This window comes from Xyrauchen texanus, chromosome 38 (genome assembly GCF_025860055.1).
Source record: "Xyrauchen texanus isolate HMW12.3.18 chromosome 38, RBS_HiC_50CHRs, whole genome shotgun sequence".
NCBI lineage: Eukaryota > Metazoa > Chordata > Actinopteri > Cypriniformes > Catostomidae > Xyrauchen > Xyrauchen texanus.
This window is the reverse complement of record NC_068313.1, coordinates 29,026,383-29,043,493: the sequence shown is the minus strand read 5'-3', so window position 1 is coordinate 29,043,493 and position 17,111 is coordinate 29,026,383. Positions and strand designations below refer to the sequence as shown.

The following is a 17,111-nucleotide window of genomic DNA, read 5'->3' as shown; positions in this document are numbered from 1 at the left end:
TGTTTATCAGGACGAGTGCTACCAAGTGCGGCAGGCCTTCGGCCAGAAGTTGCACAAAGGCCTGTGCAGATTGCGTCTTCCGCTTGAGTACCTGGCCGTTTTCACGCTGTGTGCCAAAGACCCGGTGAAGGAGCGCAGGGCTCACGCTCGCCAGTGCCTGGTCAAAAACATCAACCTGCGCAGAGAATACCTGAAACAGCACGCAGCAATCAGCGGTAAGGACAGACTTCCTCAATCCTGCTCTAAAGGCTATGGTTGGAAATCGAGAACCAATGTTATTCAGAATTTCTTCTCATTTTTTTTCTTATATTTGAACAATAAAATTAAATGTTGGAAACAAATGATTTTCAGTGTGGATGGAACATTGCTTTCACATGACTAATTATGGTAGGGCAACTGAATCTACAGTGACACGGCAAAATAAATTATATTTGAAAAATTTGTCAACAAAAACAGTATTTATTTTTTCAGTATATACTGTATATAGCTAAGACTTGTTGTCATGGATGGTGGGGTTTCCTCAGAAGTACTGAAATTAGTGTTAATGGAGTCATTAAAGAACCATATTTGGATTTGGTGTATTTGTGTGCTAATGATCTTTATTAGTTCATCTTCATGCAGCATCTAGCACAATAAAATCCTTGCATGCTCAATTGAACTGTTCGTCAGGGTCATTATGCAGAGGACGCTGGTGTTATATCTGTCTTGTCAAGTGGATTCATTCTCCATTGTGTTGCTTTCATCATCTGTTGCACTTGGAATTAATTCATTGCACATCAGCCTTTTCAGTTTTGATTTGTTAGTCTGAGAGCCGAGGAGGATGTGAAGCTTTTCCCAATTGTCATTCATATTTATGAGCCAAAGTATAAATCATGGCTATTGTAGAATATCTTGAGGTCTGGATAATAACATGTTTTTATAAAGTTCAGATTATCATCATAACTAGGGTTGGGAATCAGGAACCAGTTCCATCATTTAAAGAAAAATGTTACATGTAATTTTTGGGGAGATCTGTCCCTTTCATTGAATCATTAAGGAATTGAGTTTGGAAACCGAATTGTTAATATTCCTTGTTATTTCCATCTGTAAGAATACCTCTGTGTGTGTGTGTGTGTGTGTGTGTGTGTGTGTGTGTGTGTGTGTGTGTGTGTGTGTGTGTGTGTGTGTGTGTGTGTGTGTGTGTGTGTGTGTGTGTGTGTGTGTGTGTACTACAGAAAAGCTAATATCTCTCTTGCCGGAATATGTGGTACCATATGCAATTCACCTTCTGGTCCACGACCCAGACTATGTGAAAGTCCAGGACATTGAGCAGCTCAAAGACATCAAAGAGTGAGTCTATACGAGCACCACCCCGTCTTTTCCTTCTTTAATTGGAGAATGTTATCTATTAATTAGTTTGTCATTTCACGCTCTGGAAATATAAGACGGGCAATTTGGATGAGATATTTGTTACCAATATGTTGCCCTTCAAATGGTACAAATTTGCATTAAAGGTGGAGAAAATATGCAGCTTGTTAGATGTTCAACTGACTGCCGAAAACAGATAAATGGTGTTCCAGAGTTGCCATCTGTCTTTAATCTTGATTTTTTTTTTTTTAAGTAAATGATGTTCTCTCTATTTCTCTCTCTCTCTCTCTCTCTCTCTCTCTCTCTCTCTCTCTATCTATCTATCTATCTATCTATCTATCTATCTATCTTTTATCTCATGTTCTCTTTTTTTCTTTCAGGGCTTTATGGTTTGTTTTGGAGATTCTAATGGCCAAAAATGAAAATAACAGCCATGCTTTTATCAGGAAAATGGTCGAAAACATAAAACAGACAAAAGATGGACAATGTCCTGATGATCCCAAGATGAACGAGGTCGGTCTTATTTTAGAGGAATGCCTTGCTCTTCTAATTTTTAATACATTGCACAAAAGCTGTGGTTTTGGTGTTTTATTATTTGTTCAGGGCTCGAGATTAACTTTTTGCCTTGGTTGCACTGGTGCGCCTAACTTTTTTATTTAGGTGCACCAGCACAAAATTTAGGTGCACCCAAATGTTTTTAGGTGTTTTTTTGAAATATTGTGCTTTTTCAGCGTTTCGATTCGAAACGTTGTTGATCCACTTACAAATGCACTGTTCCCTGCCATGCTCTGGCCACATTCTTTACAATAAATGCAGTGCATTATGTTCTCTTTCTTATTAAACCTTAACCAGGGAAACTGGTCTAAACAGTCTTTACGAAATATATATGTTTTTCCCTTTTTATTTTGAGTCTCTATCTCGGGCCCGGTAACGTTAGGCTCTACCTCCGTCTCTGAGTCGGATGCCATCTCCGACGAAGGACCAGGACTTGGCATCTTACCAGGGACTGGGGAGACTGGCTGAAGTAGCTCCGTGTCTGGGCTGTTGTCGGAGCATTGACCGGGTAGAGTGTAGGGAGGAACAGGCCTACTTTTCTTACAGAAAAAACTCTCTATGGGTCTATTTCTTTTCATTATTCGACTTCTGCGTTTTTTTTTTTTTTTTTTTGCTGATGCTGATTGCTGTAACTGATTCTCTTTTGCTCGGTCGCAATTTCAATCACACAGCACGGAGCCTACATGAATATCTGGACCACAGCCAATCAGAGGCAAAGACCCACCCCATCTCTGTCTCTGATTGGTTTAGACCACAATATGATCCAACCATGAGTGAGTTCTGTCTAGGAGAACAAACGCTTAGTTCGTGGGGAAAAAAAAAAGTTCGCCGAGAAGCAACGGATGCGTGCGAGGACGTTAGGTGCACCGGTGCGACCAAGGAAAAAAAATTAGTCGCACCCTTACAAATTTTGGTCGCATGTGTGACCAAATTGGTCGCACTCTAGAGCCCTGTTGTTGTTTTTACACTTTTGTTTACACAAAAGGTTTTGTATTCTCTGAATATGATTATACCTGTTGTGGTCCCAATTTTTGAGCACTTAAGCCATATAAAATTAAAGGGATAGTTGACCCAAAATTTTTAATTCTCTTATCATTTACTCATGCTTCATTCCATCCCAGTTGTGTTTGTCTGTTTTTATTCTGCAGAACAGAAATTAAGATTTTTTTAAAATATCTCCACTCTGTTGGTCCTCACAAAGGAAGTGAATGGTTACCAGAACTTTAAAGGTCCAAAAGAGTAGTAGAATAAAAGTAATCTATAAGACAGTGTTTTAATCCATATCTTCAGAAGCAATATTATAGGTATGGGTGAGAAACAGATCAATATTTAAATTGTTTTTTTTTTACTGAACATCTACACTTTGACATTTAGCTACCTACTGGTTAGGACTGATCAAAGGTGGAGATTTATAGTAAAAAAGGACTTAAACATTGGTCCGTTTCTCATCCACAACTATTAAAACACTTCAGAAGACATGGATTATACCACTGGAGTCATATGGATTATTGTTACACTGCCTTTTACTCTGCCCGGAGTTGTGGTGGCGTAAAGTTGTGGTCTAAAGCACAGAACTTTTAAGCAGAATGTTGCCGATTCAATCCCCACATTCACCACCATTGTGTACTTGAACAAGGCACTTAACTCCAGGTTGCTCTGGGGGGATTGTCCCTGTAATATATGTTTGGATAAAATCATCTGCCAAATGCATAATTGTAAATGTATGTAATCGCCTTTTATGTCCTATTTGGAGCATCTGTGTTCTGGTCAATATTTACTTGCATTGTGAGGACCTACAGAGCTGAGATTTTCTCTAAAAATCTTCATTTGTGTTCTTCAGAAGATAGTCATACAAGTCTTTGATGGCATTAGGGTGGGTAAATGATTAGAGAGTTAACATTTTTGGGTGAACTATCCTTTTAAGTAAGCCTTTGACTTGTCCAGAGATGTGTTAAGCAATATTGTGAATATCGCAATGATAGTGTGCTTTTTACTTGGCCACTACATTTCCATAAGAGCGCAATGTTCGCGATCCTTTAGGGCTGCACAATTATTCAAAAATAACATAAAAATCTCAGTATTGTCAAATGTGATTATTAAACCATAAAGGCTTCGATTTAATTGAGTCAATACATGGTCTTTGTGGGCTTCAGAGTGATAGGTGATGTGTTGTTTGATGATTCTCTCTTTTCAGTGCTCTCAGAGTGCATTGTGAAAGCGAAGTGCTGCAGATTCACACAATAATGCAACTCAAAACATTTGTAACCACTACAAGTTTTTGTACAAATCTAAGAATGGGACACATGATCACAGTGTTCAGCAGATTTGTTATGAGTGTTATTGCAAACTGACAAATACACACCGACACTGTAGCGTACTTTCAGATTTTCCCCCAAAATAAAAACTCAAGCTGAAGGTATATACGGCCAAAAAATATATTATTGTACAAAACAAATCCTTATAATAATCCATATAATAATAATAATAATAATAATAATAATAATAATAATAATAATAAAATAGTATTATCTTGTAAAAAAATGTAATTGAACTAGTCTCCAAAAATAAGTGAGAGAACTTAATCACAAATAATGTTTTAGTACAAATGTATACAGGTAAATACTTTTTATTACTGTGTTGTATTGGTGCATTGAAATACAAATGATTTAAATATCATTATTGTGTTAATTTACTGAAAAACTGTGGAAAACATGCCTTCATTATTTTTTTATTTCATATTTTAATCTACTTGACTACATTGGCTGTTTGGTTGAAATGGTGGTTCATATTGTTTAAAAAAAAAAAAAAAATCTCTTTTTAATGCTGTTTCAGAGCAAATTCATAGTTATCAAGATATCAAATATCGTCAATAGGCTGAAAACGTCACGATCAAGAATTGAGAATTTTTGTAGCCATAACACCCAGACCTAATATCAATGCATTACAAACAAAATCTCAAACGAAGTGACCTTTTCTTAAAACTAACTTCTCTTTTTCTAGCCATGTTTGCATTTGCTTTAACAAACGGTTCCCAAGGTCTTTTTAGTGGATTAATTTACTGTATAAATTCAGTTAATCTCACACAGATTAACCACACTTGTAGTTTGCCATATTAAATTTAGACAGCGCTAAGTTTAACTAACAAAATGTGTCCAAATACCTTTTATCAAAAAAAACTTTCTTCTTCTTTTTTTTTTTTTTTGTGAATGGCATTGCGAATGCCCAATTCCCAATGTGCTTTTAAGTCCTCATGGTCACGTAGTGATTCGCCTCAGTCCGAGTGGCGGAGGACGAATCCCAGTTGCCTCTGCATCTGAGACCGCCAAACCGCGCATCTTATCACGAGGCGTGTTGAGCGCTGCCATGGAGACAGCGTGAGTGGAGGCTTCACACCATCCGCTGTAGCATCCACGCTCAACTCACCACGCGCGCCACCGAGAACGAACCACATTATAGCGACCACAAGGAGGTTAACCTATGTGACTACCCTCCCTAGCAACCCCAGGGGTAGTAGCCACGTCTTTTACTACTGAGCTACCCAGGCCCCTTAGCTAACTTTTTAACAGTATGTGTGTTTTATCATTTCAAACCTAACAGAATTCTTGTAAAATGTTTTGCTTAAAGTGTGCTTGTGCTGTCTCTTGGGGAACTTGGTTTGATATTTTGTATCTTAATAAATAACATACATTTTGTTTATTTTCAAGCATTTTACTCATTCATGCTATGTTCTGAAATCTGTCTCCTTGCAGAAACTATACACTGTGTGTGATGTTGCTATGAACATTGTTATCGCCAAGAGTACCACTTACAGTTTGGAGTCTCCTAAAGATCCAGTACTACCCGCACGTTACTTCACGCAACCAGACAAGGTGATAATCAATGCTGCCTGCTTACTCAAGTTGTTTAAAGTATATTACCGGTCAATCAGAATTTCAGAAAATCTCAGTCACTTAAGACTCTCAATGTTCTTGCTGCCTTTCAGAATTTCAGTAACACAAAAAACTATCTGCCTCCTGAGATGAAATCCTTCTTCACCCCAGGAAAGGTACATTTTTGAAATCTATTCAGTGCATTTAACCTTCTTCACATTGACATCCTGATCTTCTTTGCATTTCCATCTTCAGCCTAAGGCAGCAAATGTGCTGGGTGCCGTGAACAAGCCCCTCTCCGCCACAGGAAAACTACAGACCAAACTCTCCCGCATGGAGACCATCAGCAATGCCAGCAGCAATTCCAACCCCAGCTCCCCCGGCCGCAGTAAAGGAAGGTCAGACCTCGCAAACGCATGTGTACACATGAGAAGAGATGATGTGGATGGATTGCTGTGTTTAATGTTGTAGATGAATGATAAAGTGGAATGTGGAGAGAGGTTGGAAAAAGTGGATCGATATAGAGATTTATTGTACTATGTGAGAGATCTCTGGAAAATGAAATATCCTCCCTAGTAGAGTGGGAAGGTCTGATTCATTTGAATTAATTGATTTGTACAACCTGTTCCAGCGTTAATGAAGCAATAATGCCGGTCAATTTTTAGACATTTGCATTATTGAATGTCATTATCTTTCATTGAGCCTGCTTCGTCATTACAAGGAAGGAAATAAAGGATGCACGTCTGTTTTTTTTTTTTTTGTCTGTGTTTGTGGACTGAACGTCATTTGCTGCGCACGAGCAGACGTGCGCCCTCTAGCGGCGGATGATGTAAACTTTTTCACCATCTGCTTGCATAATTACTGAATTTATTTGTGCTGAAGTTATTATTTTTGACGTTTAATCAATCATCCATTAATCATTAAAATCCCTGGGCACAAACAAACTACAATACCCTAGGGGGTGATAGTCACTCGCTGTGTCTTGTTTAGAAGGCTAGCTAGGTAGGATGCGTCCTTTGAAGGCTGCAGTATACGGAGTGTCCTCCTTTAAACAGGTCTCGTTTAAATGAGATGGCCTACATAGGACGAACGGAAACGGAATGTAACATGGTTGCTATGACAGCACGCCACTCTTTAACAAGCACGAGCGCTTTGAGTGAAAAGGGAACAAAGTCCCCTTACATTTTTACATTTTAGTAGAGTTATAAAGATGTAAAGAGAAAAGAAAATAGATTTCACAGGTGTACTTTTAGTCTAATACTTTATTTGAATTATATATTGATATAATTATACATATTATATACTCTGCACACATCTATTGGGGTACTTCAACTTGGGAATTAACATTACTTGTGTTTGAACATCATATTTACGGGCAAATTGGCATCATTTTTTTTAGACATTTCCGTTGAAGCAATTGTGGGTTGTGAGTGGCCATGAAGAATACACCTCATACATTCTCAGAATTCCCGTGAAAGAAGACTGCATTCGAAATGTTCTACTCACTTTTCTAAAACGAGACCTTCGGATGATGCAACCTTCTAAAGAAGACAATAACTATGTTATTCAGGTAGCTAGCTATAAATATGTCAAAAGTTTAACTAACCTTACTTGGCTTCATTTCAAATTTCTTTGATTGTACTTAGGCCTGTCGCTGTTATTAAATAATCTTCTGATCGCAGTTATTTGACCTAACTGCGGTTATCTTAGATAACTGTGATTTTATTGTGCACTAAATTTTAATCACGTTTTACTGTCCAAATAAGGGAACAAACAGCATGTTGAGCCGTATCGTGGGCTCTGAGGAGCGCGTGAAGATAAAAGGGATTGTTCACTCAAAAATGAAAATTCTCTCATCATTTACGCTTACCTCTGCAGAACACAAATTATTATTTTTAGAAGCATATCTCAGCTCTGAAGGTCTATACATTACAAGTGAATGGGTGCCAAAATTTTTAGATTCCAAAAAGCACAAAGGCATTATAAAAGTAATCCATACGAATCCAGTATTTTAAGTATTATCAATGTTTTAAGAAGTGATATGATGGGTGTGGGTGAGAAACGGATCAAAATTGAAGTCCTTTTTTTTATAGAAATTGTTGTCCCTGCCCAATAGTGGGCAGTATGCATGAAGAATGTGAAAGTTCATGGCCTCTATATACTTCCTACAAAATCGAAGAATGAACGGGTGTGACGTCATTTATAACAAAATCTGGTTAACAAAAAAGGTGTTTTTGCGTTCATTTCGGTGGATCGTAACAGCTCGCTGGGGTTAAAAATTCTTATTGTCTGCTAAACTTTCTGCCATTGGTCCACATCATGGGTAGGTGTGACCTGGAGCTCCATCTACATTTAGGCCGATGGCTGATTTTGTTTACGTTGTTCAGTGAGTCAAAATTAGTCAACATGAACACATCAATGTGCAGAGTTATTAGAGCGCTGGTGTAAATGGACCTACATCTGTAAGATCGTTCACTTAGTGACATTTTCCAAGGCCAAGTAATGTGAATTTTGTTTTGTTTTTTAGTCTACTAAAGGAATCAAATCTTCTCAAATACTCTCATGTGCCATCTGCAGCAAAAGCCATTCACACATCTGTCTAAAGTAGGATCTGCCTCTATCATTGTTGTTTTATCTTAGTTCTGCACATTAACACTTTTAATATACTCATCTTTGCAATGGTATCAGTGTCATAATGAATTACAATAATAGAACAGGCGCATATTATGGCTGCGTTGAGCATGTTAGTGCATTAGCATCATGAATTCATAATGTAATCAAGACAAATAAAACATTTTCTACTGCTTATACAGTACGGTATATTACTTTAAATCATCATTTAGTGGATGTTCTGAATGTTTGGAAATAGTATACAGTTACTTGGCTGTTTAGAACTTCTTTTTACCCCTGAATGAAGAACGAAGAAGAACTTCTGCTGAAGTATATTGAGGCCTTAAAGTGGAGCTTGACTGAGCAGGGAGGATAATTTATAGTAAAAAAGGACTTTTAACACCCACACCTATCCTATTTCTTTTGAAGACATTGATTTAACCACTGGAGTCTTATGGATTACTTTTATACTGACTTATGTGATTTTTGGAGCTTCAAAATTTTGGCACCCACTCATCTGTATTATATGGACCAAAAGAGTGGAGATGTTCTTCTAAAAATCTTTGGTTGTGTTCTGCAGAAGAAAGAAAGTCATAGACATCTGGGATGGCCTTAGGTTTAGTAAATGATGAGAGAATTTAAATTTTTGGGTGAACTGTTCCTTAAATAGCTTCTGAACCAGGCTTGAAGCACTGTGATGCATGCGCCGCCTGCGGAGGTTCGTTCTAAACAAGGATTTTAGTGAAAGCAAAGCACTCTGGTTTCTCTTTAATCGTGTAATGGTAAATTGTTATTTGGTGTTGTGGGTTCATACACGTGGTTGTTAATGACGCACAGTGACATTGCATTGCAGTGAAAGTAACAGAGGAGACTGAATCTTAAAATAATGTGTGAAAAGTGAAGAAATTTAGATGCATGTAATATAATATAATAGCTATTCAGGTTTGCAGGGTAACAAGTGTAAATGCAAAATTTACCAAGACGAAAGTTGATCAAAAAGGGAGAAATATTTTGATATGACATTAAAAATATTATTTTTAATGTTATATGTTTTTAAAGCCTTAAAGTAAATCATGTTTTAATGATTTTATGTTTCAAAATTAAGGTTTACACCGTGTCTAACCAGACGTGACTTGATGCCGTGACATTCGATAAAAGGTGTCTTTTCTATGTTAATCAGAGTTTTTGTCCTAACCAGGGCTTTCTATTTTTGGAATGGTTTCTATTTCTGCGATGTCGCGCCGGCCAGCACAGTCACCAAATGGGTCTAAAATGATCCTTTTGCAGTATTTTAAAGTCTCAATATCTCACTAGCCGGTTCACAACAACTTGATTTTGGCCGAGGGTGTCACTCACCTACTGAATATAGTTCTTGAGGTCTCGCTCTCTTCAGCTGGAGCTCTGTCACACACCGGTTCAGAATTGCAGAGGGGAGTCATGCCTGCTCATTCTCGCAGCTACCCTGTTATGTGGCGATCGTCGAAATAACAACAGGGGTACCGTGTGAACATAAACAATCGGAACAGACTGAATAAAGATGTGTTTCATAAAGTAACTGCACTGTGTATTTATCCCCTTGGGTATGCTGTAGAAAGAGAATGTCAATTTGGAGCTTCAATGAGAAAGTTAGTTGCGTACAGACTGCTTCATCTGTAATTGCTCTTCTTTTTTTCTTCTACATTTTATTGTCAATTATCCTCATTTAGAGTATTAATATTGCGGTGTTGCTACACTCCTGGTGTAGACAGATCGATTGCATGTCGCTGGAATCTTATCGCATTTCGTTTGATTAGGACAAGGAGTTATGAAGCACACATACACCTGTGACAGTATGTATCACAATTAATCTTCATAATCATGAAAGCCTCAAAACAGACAATTAATAGTCATAATCGATTGCAATTTGTTTGACAATCACCACCCAAATTTCAAAATCGTGACAGCCCTAATAGCACCCCTTGTGGCAACAGTGAGAATGCAATGCGTAATGAATTGAGCTCTTACACAATTCTCACCTTTTGTTATGCAAATTGCGTTAAATATTGTATTGTTTACAACATATCTCCTCCTTATAAACAACTTTCTTCCTTACATTTCAGTGGTTTACAAACTATTTGCGAATTATTAAAAAATAACAGACTCAGAAGAATGATTTGTTTGCAGATCGAACATCACTACTCCCTAAATTCAAAATGCAATGGCATAATCTTCTCACTAGAATGAACTTTTTCTAGATTTCGTGTAGAACTAATGGTGGTGAACATAAATGTGCAAGCATTATAAAGAACCTGAAACAGACTCAGTCACTTAAAAGTATTGAATGGAACTGATGAAAGGGAGCTGTCTGCGGGCTCATGCATATTCTGAATCCATTTTAGTCATTAAAATGAATTTTTCATACTGCAAAATCTAGCTGTCGCTTTTGCTTCCTACTGCGGACTAAACAAGCTCTTTTGAGGTCACGGTTTTCAGTAATCATAACGACACAAGGGAGCGCAGGAAGGGAAGGCGTGCAGTGGCTATTATGTTGAAGAAACATTGCTGAATAGATGTCATTGAGATTCTTTCAATGGAGTGTTTCATCCTGTGCTTCATGAAGGCACAATAATTGCTGTATCCCTTTTACCAATGCCATGTCCACAGAGCTCTCGCATTGAAACCAGCCCTTTTTATGGAGGAGGGACTGTGTGCTTGACATGCAGTCTGATGACTCATGTTGTCTCTCTGAGATTTATAATGGTCAAAGTCATAGGTGTCTTTTAAAATTACATCAGGAGGAACAGATGGAAAATGCTTTCGTTGTTTAGCTTTTAACGTGCTTCATTAGTGAGGGTTAATCTTTAATAACTGGTTTCTGACACATCAATCAGTAGATCATGGCTTTTCACAACCTGCGTTAAAACAATCAATCAAAACACCAACTGCATTCATTTAATTCCACTAAACAATTTGAAGTGTTCTCTGTTCTGTAAAAGATAAGATGAAGACAAGCATCACTATTACTGATACTTGGGGTTAAGGACACGAACCCAGAGTATAAAAATTAGGTGCGTAAAACATTTTATCTGAATGTGAATGATTTATTTCTACTTTAATTTATTTCTAATTTGCCTTAATGTCCTTTTTGGAGCTTAGAAGTTTTGGACTCCATGGACTTGCATTGTAAGGATATAAACAAATCATATTTCCTTTAAAAGAACAAAGATTTAACAAGTTTGAGACGACACAAGGAAGTGTAACTGTTGAGAATATGATAATTTTTGGGTATACAATTCCTTTAATACTTTTGGAGTTATAGGCACTCCAATTTTGAAGAATTTTTTTTTATAATTTTTGTACTTCATTGCAAGAAGGGGTGCTGAAATAAACAGATTTTAGCAATAATCCCAACTATCTTTGTGAAATAAAATAATGATGCTGCCACCTTTCTAAGGTTATTATTTACATGTAGTTTTACTCCAAATCATAGGCAAACATTACCATTTTGACTTCTACAAAATAATGGATTTCTCAGTAAATACCAATCCATGGTATTTAATATTTTGTCTTTCATCATCATTTGTTTACCATTCTTAAGAAAAAGTATCAACACAATTTCTGAAGTTTTGATGATATGACATATCAACAAAACCCTGTAACCCGACTTAACCCTGTAAGCAACCCAGAACCCCCAATTAATGCCTTCGCAACCACCAAGAACACTAGCAACCTCATAGCAAGCCCTTGGCAACCACCCACAGCACCCTAGCAATAGTAATATCATTGGAAAGAAAATATATTTCAGTTGTCTTGAATGACAGTGAGGTGTGTTAAAAGGTGTGAGAATCCTGAATCTAGCTTTGTTTATTTTCACACTCCAGGCTGGACTCTGGTGATGTGGACCACAGCGAGAATGAAGACATTTCAATGAAGATCCCATCCGAGACTGAAAAGCCAACCAGGGGGCGCAAACGGGGCACTGCCGCTAACCAGGAGGACAAGGGCCAGGAGTCCAAGCCCAAGCGGGGCCGCAAGAAAGCAGCCAACACAAGCACTGATGATACAGAAGAACAATGGGGTGAAGACAGCAGTATGGCTGAGACAACCATGGAGACCGAAGATGAACAGAACAGTCCGCCTAAGAAGGCTCGCAGAGGACGACCCCCCAAGTCGGCTGCCGCCAAGGACGAGACGCCCAACAAGGTCAGGAGGGGTCGTAGGAAGGCTGCTCCACCTGCAGAGGAGGAAAATGAGGAAGAACAGCAGCAGGAGGAAGAGGAGGAGGAGGAAGAGGATGATGGAGGCAGTGAGAATATTGAGGTGAAGCCCAAGGGCAGGAGAGGGCGGAAACCAAGGTGAGTGACCACCTGTATGCCCATCCCTTAAGGAATTTTTCCAGAATTTTATGAGGACAATGCTGTTGTATATGTTGCAGGAGTATCACAATACCAAAAATAGTAGTTCATACTGAAAAGATGTAAATGCCACAACACCAGGTGTCTGGGGATACATAAAGTGTTTAAGCCTTAAAGCTGAAGAGTGTAATTTCTGTATATTATATATATTTGGTTTCTCAAAAGAGCATTCTGAATACATTCCCCCATCTGCCATTGTTCAAACAAAGAGATAGTCCCACCCCATTCAAGCCATTAGTTAAGCAGCCTTGTTGAGGAGGTTCTAAGCGGGTCACTCTAATCAAACGGGAACTTTCAAAGCGCCACAGAGAGAATGCTTAAATTTTTTGAGAAAATGAACCTATGAATGGCAAACTTATAGTTGTCTCTGCATATTAAGCTGGGATAGGACAACGTATTTTAACACAGAAAAAGTTACATCAGTTTTAAATTCAGTTTTTTATTTTTATTTAAGGCAGTTTAAAAGTCATACATATTTTTAATAACAAAATATTTCCAAAATATATTTGGTGGAAGTCTCAAATTTGTTGACTGAATCTTTTTCCTAAAATGCGCTCTCTCTATGTAGAATGTAGCTTTGGAAAATCTGACTCATTCTAGTCAGTTCGTTCAGCTGGTTCATGTATGTAAATAAACATATTAAAATAATTGTAATCAAATATTGCTATTAATTTATATGTATGAATATATTGTTGCATATAAATAAATAAATGCTATTAAATATGAATCTTCCATGATTTAGTGAAAAAGTTGCAATATTTAAACTAAATAATTTTACCTTGCAACTATTGCTGTTTATAAAAATAGGTTGTTTTTGCTATATGCAATATGTTGCCCAGCCTTAATCATTATTCAAACAGTTCAAATTCTTTAATGCCTAAAAAATGCAATGACTGAAAATTTACATAAATGTTTTAATGGTCTTCTATTCTTTAAAATAATTTGCATTTAAAATGTTAAAATGTTTCAAATTTCATTTTCTTAAACCTGCAGATGTACTGTCCAATAGTTAAAACATTGCATATATTAACTAATTCTGTAGTTAATATACAGCACCCGGGTGCAGATTTAACAATTATACTGTGGGGGAAGGATTGGCTCATAAATGTAAGTGGTGTAATGTGAAGGTCATCCTTAGTATTTTCTAGAAAGTCAGACATTGGTAAGTGGGTGCTAATCAGCTGGAAAATTGACAAATCCTACTATGGTGAAAGCTTTCCTTATGAATATTATTCAAGCTTCGTTATTGGGTGCTCCCAGAAGATTTGGAAGCAACATTGTGTGAACAAATGAATATTCATGACCTGCCTACTGCATTGAGTATGTACTACGTATACTGTAGGAAAAACTGTACTGTAGATTTGTTTTTGTTTTTTTTTTTTTTTTTCAAAATGTTGCCTTGTACAAATATTTTTTTGCATTCCTAGTATGTTGTAAAGTAGTTCAAGTATTACCAAGTTACTTTCAAAGAAGAATGTGAAGCCAGTCAATTTCTGTCAAACAAACCAGTATTCATATCTTATTTTAACATTAGCACTTGTTGATAAGGACAATAATACTCCAAAACCATTTTTTTCTTTAACACATAACTAAATGGTAAATCTTTATTCACAGAGTGGAGGCACCAGAGACCGCCAGTGATTCTGTGGAATCCACACCTCAGAAAAGAAGAGGACGACCTCCAAAGTCACAGACAGCAGCTAAGAAAGCCAGGTACTGCTGAAATCGATCTCTTACGCTTTCCCTCAGTGCCGGCAAACACTGATGTCTAAGTGCATGAATATGTCTGTGTTTATGGATCTCAATCTGTTTCAGTGGTGGGAGATCCAGAGCTGTTGCCAACCAGGAAGAGGAGTCGGAAGAGGAAATGGACACAGCTCAACAGAGTGAGGAGGAAGAAGGGGAGACAATGGACTCATCACCTAAAGTAAGGTCTCTTTCCACAGGGTCTCGTTTAGGACATCTAAATTGTGCATTACATGAGTAATTTTTCCAAAAATTGTTTACAGACAGATTGTTCCCCTTTGAATTGACGATCACAATTCCAGTGGGCCAGAAATGTACATATAGTTAGTTAACTTTGCCTTTAAGCAGCTTGGAAAATTCCAGAAAATTATGTCAAGCCTTTTAGACAATTATCCATATAGCTTCTGATAGGAGGTGTACTGAATTGGAGGTGTACTGTATATGTATTTTAAGGTCTACCTTCAAACTCCGTGCTTGAAATCATGGGAAAATCAAAAGAAATAAAATAAAATAAAAAAAAAAAGGGAAATAAAACAATTATGGTACTCCACAAGTCTGGTTCATCCTTGGGAGCCTGAAGGAACCATGTTCATCTGTACAAACAAAAGTATGCAAGTATTGCACCATGGGACCACATAGCCAACATTTCGCTCAGGAAAGAGACTCCTAGAGCTGAACGTAGTTTTGTGTGAAAAGTGCCAATCAATCCCAGAACAACAGCAAAGGACCTTGTGAAGATGCTGGAGGAAACGGGTAGACGAGTATATATATCCACAGTAAAACAAGTCCTATATCGATATAACTTGAAAGGCTGTTCAGCAACGAAGAAGCCACTGCTCCAAAACCAGCATAAAAAGCCAGACAACAGTTGGCAAGTGCACATAGGGACAATGATCTTAATTTCTGGAAAAATGTCGTCTGGTCTAATGGAACAAATATTGAACTGTTTGGCCATAATGATCATTGTTATGTTTGGAGGAAAAAGGGTGAGTCTTGTAAGCCAAAGAACACAATCCCAACCGTAAAGCATGGTGGGGGGGGGGGGGGCAGCATCGTGTTGTGGGGCGCTTTGCTGCAGGAGGGACTGGTGCACTTCACAAAATAGATGGCATCACGAGGAAGGAAGGTTATGCGGATCTATTGAAGCAACATCTCAAGACATCAGCCAGGAAGTTAAAGCTCTGTCACAAATCTTCCAAATAGACAATGACCCCAAGCATACCTCCAAAGTTGTGGCAAAATGGCTTGAGGACAACAAAGTCAAGGTATTGGAGTGGGCAGAACTGAAAAAGCATATGCGAGCAAGGAGGCGTACAAACCTGACAGAGTTACACCAGTTCTGTCTGGAGGAATTGTCCAAAATTCCAGCAACTTAATTTGAGAAGCTTGTGGAAGGGTACCCAAAATGTTTGACCCAATTTAAACAATTTAAAGGCAATGCTACCAAATACTAACAAAAGTGTATGTACATTTCTGACCCACTGGGAATGTGATGAAAGTAAGAATAGCTGAAATAAATCATTCTCTCTACTATTATTCTGAGATTTCACTTTCTTAAAATAAAGTAGTGATACTAACTTGACTGTTTTCTAAGATTAAATGTCAGGAATTGTGAAAAACGGAGTTTAAATGTATTTGGCTAAGCTGTTTGTAAACTTCTGACTTCAACTGTACTTGTTAAACAGATAGCCCAATTAAACATCTTTTCATTGGTTATTTCAATGCACAAATCAAACAGTAGGAAGAGATCATTCTGTACATTCCATCTGTTAAAAAGTCAAAATTGCCAAAAGTGGAGATACACATTTTACATTGTACAGCGACTGTACATTTACTCGTTAAACATTTCCTGTCTGCTTTTGGAGCTATCGGAGCACTGGAAACTGGAATTGTTTTTTGATGGCCTAAATTTTAGTTCATCCCCATATCATAGAGTTCTCAAAGCTTAAAAGTCATGGAAACATTAGAGAAATTCCTAAAGCCAATATACCGCACATATACAAAATGTATTTATGAATCGTTTCTTTTGAGTCAGTTCTTTTCAATTAACTGGTCAAAAAGGGTTCACAAATCTAAATGATTCATTGCTGAATATGATCTGAATCAAAACGAAGCTGAATCTAGTAATCACAAATAAAGGTCATGGAAAAGTCACAGAATTTCATTGATCAAAATAAATGGGAGCCCTGCCCATTCTGTTGTACCCAGAAGTCTTTAACCTTTTCCTATTATTTTTATCTTGACATTTTTTGAATATGTGATAATCGTGTATGCTTTCCAGGTGCGACGAAAGGTGGGGAGAAGGGACCGAAGATGAGTGCATTGAGACGTATGAAAAGCAAAAGCGATTCGAGATTGGATTTTCTTAAGGGGGAAAAAAGTCTGCAAGAGAAGAGTGAACTTGTGGAAAGTTTGGACTTTTTGGAGCCATGCATCTGCTTCCGCTGTATTTTGCCGTCTTTTCTGCCGTATGATTCTGCCCTGTTGTTCCACAAAGACTTGTGGTTCGTTTTTGCATTATGTGTGCTGACCATGCGATCTTAATCTTATGAAAAAGAAAGTGTAAATAGTTTTTGGGCCCCCCCCCACC

General features: G+C 37.6%; 1 protein-coding gene across 2 annotated transcripts in view; it reads left to right on the top strand.

The window, feature by feature from the left end:
* LOC127631955 (sister chromatid cohesion protein PDS5 homolog B-like) overlaps nt 1–17,111 on the top strand; it is a 68,689-nt gene extending 51,578 nt beyond the window's left edge. For both annotated transcript variants that reach the window (XM_052110378.1, XM_052110379.1), the window contains 10 exons: nt 11–215; nt 1,215–1,329; nt 1,728–1,860; nt 5,652–5,771; nt 5,885–5,947; nt 6,027–6,169; nt 12,242–12,715; nt 14,390–14,488; nt 14,591–14,702; nt 16,803–17,111. In XM_052110378.1, the coding sequence (XP_051966338.1) occupies nt 11–215; nt 1,215–1,329; nt 1,728–1,860; nt 5,652–5,771; nt 5,885–5,947; nt 6,027–6,169; nt 12,242–12,715; nt 14,390–14,488; nt 14,591–14,702; nt 16,803–16,838 (1,500 nt within the window). In that variant the 3' untranslated portion in view covers nt 16,839–17,111. The remainder of the gene's footprint in view (nt 1–10; nt 216–1,214; nt 1,330–1,727; nt 1,861–5,651; nt 5,772–5,884; nt 5,948–6,026; nt 6,170–12,241; nt 12,716–14,389; nt 14,489–14,590; nt 14,703–16,802) is intronic.